This window comes from Cupressus sempervirens, chromosome 5, assembly GCF_028749045.1.
Source record: "Cupressus sempervirens isolate cs-2001-9-10 chromosome 5, ASM2874904v1, whole genome shotgun sequence".
Taxonomy (NCBI): domain Eukaryota; kingdom Viridiplantae; phylum Streptophyta; class Pinopsida; order Cupressales; family Cupressaceae; genus Cupressus; species Cupressus sempervirens.
In genome coordinates, this window is record NC_143122.1 from 1,036,626,920 (window position 1) to 1,036,635,785 (window position 8,866).

An 8,866-nucleotide genomic window follows, 5' to 3' on the forward strand; every position below is an offset into this window, starting at 1 on the left:
TGTTGGGAAAAGTTGTCATTTGTCGGATGGATTTTTAATATTGTTGATAGGTGATCAGTCCAGTATGCTTCTGATTTGTAAATATTGCATATATTTGTAGTTATGTTGGACCAAATATGATCAATAAGTGGAGTGTTCATATTGTCTGTATCTTGTAAGAGAAATTTAAGTTTGTGGTGTTGCATGTAATTGTTAAGAGTTTTAGCTCAGTTGTTTGTTGTTTGCATATTTATATTGAAATCTCCTAATATGTACAATATGTTATTTTGCTCTATGTTGTTTAGTACATAATTTAGAGCTCTTTGTATCTCATCTATATCGGAGTTTGGCCTTGCGTATAAGTTGATTATATTAATTTTATTCTTGAAGCTTGTTATTATTATTCTTTGTATTTCTACATTTTCTGTAATGTGTTCACTGATCTTGGTTGCTAATAATTCTTTTCTTGTTAAAGTTAGTAAACCATGGATACCATGAATAGAAAAGTAGTTGTATGTGTCAGTAAAAGGTTTCAAGGCATCAATTTTGCTATTCGCTTCCTGTAGGCATAAGATGTCAGAAGAGACGATCTCATAGTCAATTGAGAGGTCAAGTAAATGTGCATGGTATCCACGAGTGTTTAGGGAGAAAATGGTCAAATGCTGTAATGATTCCAAGCATATGTCATGATTTTGAAGTTTCCACTATGCGATTGTATTTAGCCTTTCCATTTCTCTAATTATTTTTTGCTTGACTTTGAAATTTTTGGTTGTAAGAGGCTTCACGAAGTATAAGTGATCAATTGTTCTTGTTCGTGAAAGTGTTGTATATGTGAGCCCATGATTTTTCACTCCTGTTGGGTCAAAAGCAAGCGCGTCCATTTTTAGTCCTTGAGATCGATGGATAGTACGAGCACATGCGAGTTGAATTGGAAATTGTTTTCGTATGGTTATTTTTTTATTTGCAGTTGTTTTAAGGATTGGTCTTGCAATGCGTAGAATTGGTACCCAATCTTGTTCAATTTCATCATTGTAGTATGTAATATACTTTGTTTTTGGTTGGTGGCCTATGTTTGCATCGTTAAATTTGATCCATACAATGTCGTGCTTGTTATTTCTAGTGTATAATTTGAAAATTCCGTCAAAGCCATTGACAATACCATCTTGTGTGTTGTAGTTTCCTGAATAAATTTCTATGAGCACTCCTTCCTTCACATTTATTTCAGTAGGAAGGCATGTTGTATGAGCATAAAGTCGTAATGCATTGTAGTTTTCCTCAAAATCATCAATTGCTCTTAGTGTAATTGTATTTCCAGGCATACTTGATAACATATTCTTGTTGTGTTTATCCACATCCGATCTCCTAAAGTATAGGAAAGGAAGAGTGGGGTCAGTTGGTATGGGTTTTATGCAGTGGTCATTAAGGTATTCTATGTCTTCTATTGTTTGTTCACCTATACGGATTCTGTTTAGAATGTGAACAAATGTGGTGTCTTTTTGACGCATTGTATTTCTCAAAGAGAAACACTTTATATTGTCGTTCCAGAAATTGTAAGGCATCAAGTCTTTGCCTGTTGGTTTGCTTTCAAAGACATTTGAATCTAGAACTGGTAATGCCTGGTATAGGTCACCACAGAAGATTGTGTCTAATCCTCCAAAATAAATAGTAGGTTTTTGCATGATGTCACGCAAACGTAAGTCAATGTATCTCAAGAAAGAGGATCCCACTAAGGATATCTCATCTATGAGTAGGATTCGAAGCTGACAGTAATGCTTAGACATTTTGTCAAGTGTATCAATATTTAGAGGGATAAATTTGGACTTATTGAATGGTATGTGTAATGCAGAATGTATTGTAACACCGCCAATGTTGTAGGCAGCTTTTCCTATATATGCAGCTATCAATCCCTTTGGTTTGTCAGGGTCGTCATTGATGTCATTACTATATAGACGTAGCAGTGCATGGTAAATAGCTTTAGCTGTAAATGTTTTGCCAGTGCCAGCACCACCTGTGAGGAAAAGGTGTATTGGTGTGACCCTATCTTTTTGTTTCTTGGTTATGATGTCTTTAACTATCATTTGTTGCTCAATATTGAGTGTTCGACGCAAGTTGAAGTAGTCAATGTTATTCATTATCTGTGGGTGTTTGGCTATGTCAAATCCAACATTTGATGATGTATATAAGTTTTTATATGAATTTGTTGGAATGTCTGTTGATATGTCATAAGCTTCATGTATTATGTCATTTTTTCCTTTTTCCTTGTTTTGTTTACTGGAGTCTTTGAGCTTTAGTTCATTTTCCTCTTCTTCAATGTTTCCCCATTTGCTATTCATATTATAACAAAAATTTGCACGATTTCTTATAATTGTTTCTTCATGGTATGCATATGCTAATTGCCAAGAGCTGAAATTTTCAAAGATTGTTTGAATACTTATTATAAATGGAACATATAATAGGACTTGTTCTCTATAGTAGTTTTCTGGATCAATGTGGATGTTGTAATTCATAAAACGTATTATATCAAGTTTTTTTTTCTTTCTAGTAAAATGTTTAGTTCCATTATATTCTGAAACAAATTCAGCAAAGCATATGTGGTTTAGAGTTTCTGAACGGTTAACATAGTAATGTAGTGAAGATTTTGCCATTATATTCTCAGATTCATCTGGCTCTTCTCTCAACTCTTTTGAAGATTTAAGAACAAAAATTTGCTCATCATCAGGTCTTGTGTCAATGAATATACATCTTCGGGAACTTTGATTGAGTGGCATTGAGAGGACTAAATGTGCAGCTTGTTGTGTTGACATCTGTTGCAAGTTTAGTAAAGCATTTCCTAGTTTTTTTATTATGTGAAGTGCATCTATATTATTTCTTTGGTGGTCTTTTCGAATCTGTTTGAATGCATTTGTCATTGATCTGTCTACTTTTGCCATATATGAGCTGCAATACATAGCTGCGGCATATGCATTTAGTACAAATTGTGCATCTGTATTTGCTCTCCATAACAATGGCATTTTCTTTGAGAAACTGTTATTCCATATTTGACAAGGTTTTTGTTTGAGAAATAGAGTAGGCCTATCTAATGTTGACCTGATTGAGTTGACATAGTCGTACTCTGTCAATTGCAGTTCATCTAGAAACATATCATATGTGAATGAACTATCATAGTTTTCTTTTTCTAGTGTTGAGAATATGTTTGTTGCATTTGTTGATGTTGTATTAGAGCTTTCTGCTAAAGGTTCAAGTATCATTGTTTTTGGAAAAGGAGGGATGGGAAAGTTGTATTGGCATGTTTTTCTTCGTGATCTTTTACATCGTTTTGTATGGTTATGTATTTGCAGTTTTGCTAAAGATTGTTGTAAGTGCTCTGTACTACAAGTTATGTAGTTATTGACAAAATTAACTATGTCCATGTTGCTTTCTCTCCCATAGATTGGGGCATTATGTACCCAAATCAGAAGATGGTCATGTTCATTACCTCTATTTTGAAATTTTGTTACAGAGAAAAAGTCAGAAACTTTACCAAAGAAGGAGACATCAGTCATTATTAATTTTTGGATAGCTTTTGTTCGATGTCGATAATAACGTGCACATGTAACTAGGTCTTTGCGAATGAGGGTGTTTATGTCAGTATTACTTTGACAAGTTATTTCATTGTTCTCTGGTTTTGATTCATTTATTTTGTGCAAAGAGTGTAAAGTTTTTGTTAATGGTTCCCAATTTTGTTCTGCACTTGTAAAAGTAAGGAAAAAAGTTGGTGGTCCCAATTGACGTATCATAGCAAAGGCATTTTTTTTGAGTTGTTGGCAGTAGTCCAGAGATATTCGTATCCTTTTGAAGTCAACATAGCCAATGTCTGATTTCAATATCTTCTCTAAGTTTGGCTTGTTTTTGACGTCTTTTGCAATGAGTTTCCTTCCTTTAAGTTGACCTTTTCTTATTCTAACCCACATTGTTGACAATACTTGATGTATTAGTATCTTGATTGCTTTGAAGAAAAGATTTGTTGTATGCAGTGCAAAATTACGGTGATTGTTTAAGACTTCCCATTGTGCTACTTTTTGATAACTTAATTTTTCTAAAACATGATTTTTCCGTGGTTCTCCAAAAAATAGTGTAGGAAAATTCATTTCCTCTGCATGTTTATCTTTGAATATTCCTATTGGATAAGATTCTTCAGCAGGTGCTATTTCAATAATTTTTTCATCCATGTTTTGTATGCTTCTTGAATCTGTAAATCCATGTATCAGTGTTTCTGATGGATTAGCATTGTCACTATTACTTTCTGAATTAGAATCAGATGACATAGATTGACATAATATTTTATCTTGTTTCTCTTCCTCTAGTAATTGCAACCATGCATCGTTGATTTGAACATTTTCTAATTTGTATAATGTTGTGTCTGCCAATTCATGAAGAGCTTGCATAATAAGATTAGGCCTTACCATTCCTTTTTGAAAGGCATTTTTATATTCAAGTCATCGCTTAAGAGAGACTGCAACAGTTGATGTGTTATTGAATGATAGGGGCAAAGTGTTTTGGACAATGTTCAAATTGACAGGCACATTTATGATAGAACCGGTTAGACCAATTTGTGATCTTCTATGTCCTAGTTCCCATATTTGAGCAAAAGCAATTCTCAAGGACACTAGTCTTTCCTCTAGTTGACTCAGACATTTTACATGTTGTAAAGGATTATTTGTTCTAATGTTTTCTAGTGTTGCAAATTTTGGAAGCTTTGATTGTTTAAGAGATTTGTTACATATTTTGCATATGTTTGCATTATCATTTGGGTAATTACGTTGGGTCAACATTTTGTATATATCTTTTTCCTTTGCTCTTACATGTTTGATATTTTTTTTGAAATGCAAAGTCTGACAAATCGGACAGGTATATTTCGGAGTGTCTTGTATTTCAAATTCATATATTTCTACTGGTGTCTTCTTTGATCTTGTTTGCTTTCTTTTTAAGCTATTAGTTGTTGGTGATATAGTTTTTGGTGATATAGGTACAACATTAATATTGAATTGTTGTTTATGACTATTCAAACTAGGTTTATTGCAGAGTAGACTACTTTCATTGCTTATCATTTTAGATCTAATGAATTTTTTTGTGTTTCTGAGAGATTGCAAAATAATTTCCTTAGCAGAATGCATATTCTGTTGCTCTTTATTGTTTTTAGGACCTTTTTGCATTTTTTGTTCTCTAATATTGCGATTTTTTAACATGTCTGTATTCTGACCAGGCAATTCTTTAAACTTATGAAAATTGATTGTATGGTTTATGTGTTGGACTGGTTGCAATTGCAACAAAGGTTCAAAATGGCCACTTTGAGGATTCGTATCATGAAATAGTATACGATATGGTTCTGTGTTCAATGTTTTATTGAAGTCTAGGTATTGTTTTCCTGTTTTCAGTGAAAAGACACAAATACGAATATTTAACCACTTGGAAAGCTAGTGAATGCAAAATATGTCTCCCCATAAACCAGTTTCATTACTATTGTTTACTTCTTTTGCAGATAGACGCATTCGTCGCAAGTAAGTGTTCTGGTCGTTTACATTATGGAGGTCTTTAATGAGAAGAGGATGCAACTCATGATTGTATGCATGTAATGCTTCTGGATCTGCTTTTGCAAGGCACATTGAAAAATAGTCTATTGTACCATTTCGTAGCTCTTTGACAGTTTTTGTAAACTGAAGTAAGTATTCAATAGAGTCAAACAAGCAGTCGCCAACATTGTATTTGAATTTTTGTAGCCTACAAAGTCCTTGGTTTGCCAACTCTATATCAATGTTGCATGATTGATCTTTATTAGTCATCTTGACAATGTGAATATTTGATGATCAAAAGTTGCAATTGATGAGTATTTGTTGGCAATGCACACTTGTACTTAATGCATTTAAGACATAGTAACTTCTAACATATGATAATGATCTTCATAGGAAGTGGGTGGAATGCACTGTATGAAACTAGTCAACTTCTCTATGAATTTTGGATTCCTTGGTTAATTGTTAGCTATCGTGTCTTAGCCTGCGCATGCAAGACAAATACTTTGTTAGTTTTGTTTAATTACACTTTTCAAATTTGTGATGAATAATTTTGTTTAGACTCTTCCAACATATAGACACGAATATGTACATGATCATGTTGCAAGAGACATTAGACAAATTTAGAAGAAAATATTTCTTACCAATTAATAACAATACTTAGTAATTTATGTTTGCCACATTTGAATATGTACTATTCGTAATCTATCCTAGTATACAAGAAAAGAACGATTGTCTTAGAACAAATCATAGATACTATACTGTTTATAATCACCAAGATATAAATATATATGCGCAAGCATTACAATATAGCTGTAAAAACTGACTATAGAGAATTCAATGAAATGTTTCAAGATTTTTGCTTATGTGTGCAAGCATCTTCAACATTAATCTCTAAGTGCAAAAACTTTTGTATATTCACAAAGATCTTATAGTGGATGCACAGATGCAGGTATATGTTTGAGGAGTGTGCTTTCCATATTATTTATCACACCCTCAATTTCAGATAACTTGCTTTTTAGAATACCAATCTCCAAAATTATCTTGTCATTAATTGACAAAACTTTCTTATCGACATTATTTGTGAAGAGAAGAGTTCCATATGCTCTGCAACCTGTATTATGTTCTGTTGCATCCACAAAATTGCTTTTGTAGTCCACTGTTTCATTCATACTATAGAGACTCATATCATAGGTGCTTGAATCTAGTTCTTTAGGTCCACTTTTTGTGTTCCATGGGAGCATTGGTTTAAGCTTGCGGTTGTTCATGTTGTCGTACCCTACAATTTTTGAAAAAATATAATTAGATATCTTTCATGTTCAAATGTATTTGATTCACGTTTATTTGTGCAAATGATTCTAATTACTTGGCTACACTATCTAATATTTTTCATTGACTATGATTAGAAAATGCATCAAAAACGGTAAAAGGAAATACCATTTTGTTGTTGTACTCCTTTATATTGAAAGTGCTCAGATTTCAAAATTTCAATAGCATTTTGCAATAAATATGAACCTGCAACATTGGAATCATAGGTTGACGATGGTTTTCCTTGAAAGCTTGAATGCATGTTCGAAGTATTGTCCAATTTGTATGCATCGTTGATGCTATCATTTCCAACACAGTTATGGGCAACTATGTTTCCTAGTAATCCCGATGATGTATGTGTATATGGTGGGAGATAACTAGTTTGATATTGATTAGGAAAATGTTTTGATGATTGACAATCTTTAGTTTGTTGGACTGCATCAAAATTGTAATTTGTAGGTGTCATTACACAATGGACATCAGGTACTACTGTGCTATCAAATGGGATGTCATCTAAGGATGGTCTTTGTGATAGTGTACCATCATGTATATTAGACAATGGTGCACAGTGAAGCTTTATGTTTTCCTCTTGATGGGTCGTGGTTTGGTAGATTGGATTTTCTGTTATTAATGGGTTAATATGCACTAATGTATCATTGGTTTCTATTGCACTTTTCTTATAGCAGTCTGCACAGTCTATCACTCCTCTCATAGAAAGTGCTGCTTCATCATATGCATTTGCAGCTTCTTCTAGCGATTCAAATGTTCCAAGCCATTGGCGTCGCTTAGTTTCTGGATCCCTTATCTCTACAGCATATCGACCCCAAGGACGTCTCCTGATACCCTTGTATTTCCTATGCTTTGGACATTTTTTGGACCTGGAAGACAAGTTTTTGCTTTCTTTAAAGGTGGACGTGTCTTCATTCTCCAAATCTATAATTCTTTTTGCCTTGAAACAAGTCATCTATACTCTTGGTTCTGTAAAGATGGTGCACAGTTTAGACAAAGTAGACCAATTGAATAGATGAAAGAAACAAAGATATCGATATAGTATCTTTTTACTAAAATGCTATGTAGAACAATTCAAAATGTTTACCATGATTTTGTTATTTTGAATATAGTAATTTAGATCTCATTAGAAGTAATGAGATCTAATTATCTAATTTTTTCAATTTGCAATCCTTTATTATTATTTTACCAAACAGTAAGAGTAGACAATGTTTAAATTCTAATAGTTCTTTTGACAAATTAATGTACATCATGTAAGGGTCCAGATCCAGTATAAAAATAAACTTACATAAGAATTCAGAAAATGGATGCAACAAAAGAAACAGGTAACATGAGTTGATCCTGTGAATCAGTAAGACTAGATGATGTTTAAGGTCTAACACTTCTTTAGATAAATTAATGTAGATCATGTAAGGGTCCAGATCCATTATGAAATAAAAGTTGCATAAGAATTCAAAAAGTGGGTCCAAGAAAACAAAGAGCTAACATGACTTGATGTTATGTTCTTGGTGCAGCAAGTATTTTGTAGCCAGACACTTCCTTTAAATTATATATGTTCGCATTGATTAAATTACATGATTCTCAAAAATTGACACTCCAAATGTATACTTGTCTCTATGTTATGTCCTTCGAGCTCCTAAAGACTACATATATTTCTCCATTATGTACAAAGTGACATAAAAAACTATTACGTCAAATGCTAATAGGAATATGAACAAAGGTGTTTCCTTGACAGTAAAATATAGCATTAAGAGAATGCATATGTTAAGTATCGCGAACAATTCGGGTAAAGGCATGGTGCCTTCAGGAATCACCACAACAATTTGCTTTGGGGAACTTGTTTGTATGTGGAACCTTGAACTTTATATACCACAATTATGTCTTCAAAGCTTGTCTACCCTGTCATATGAATATTGAAACCTTTTGTTACATGCCTATTGCTATCAGTCTAGTAGACCATGTAATTATAAATCATTTAACATTATCTTCAAATAGTATTATAATTAATAAATTGAAAGGCCTAT

At 33.0% G+C, this 8,866-nt stretch overlaps 1 protein-coding gene across 1 annotated transcript; it reads right to left on the reverse strand.

Annotated features, from left to right (window-relative positions):
• Positions 1-683: 683 nt before the first annotated feature.
• Positions 684-4,424, reverse strand: LOC149559472 (uncharacterized). The gene has a single exon (XM_089831456.1). It carries the CDS (start codon positions 4,422-4,424, stop codon positions 684-686), a length of 3,741 nt encoding a protein of 1,246 aa, XP_089687582.1.
• Positions 4,425-8,866: the final 4,442 nt, after the last annotated feature.

Excerpts from the sequence above, each read along its gene's own strand:
- LOC149559472 (XM_089831456.1), bottom strand. The coding sequence starts at position 4,424 with ATGGTAAGGCCTAATCTTATTATGCAAGCTCTTCATGAATTGGCAGAC.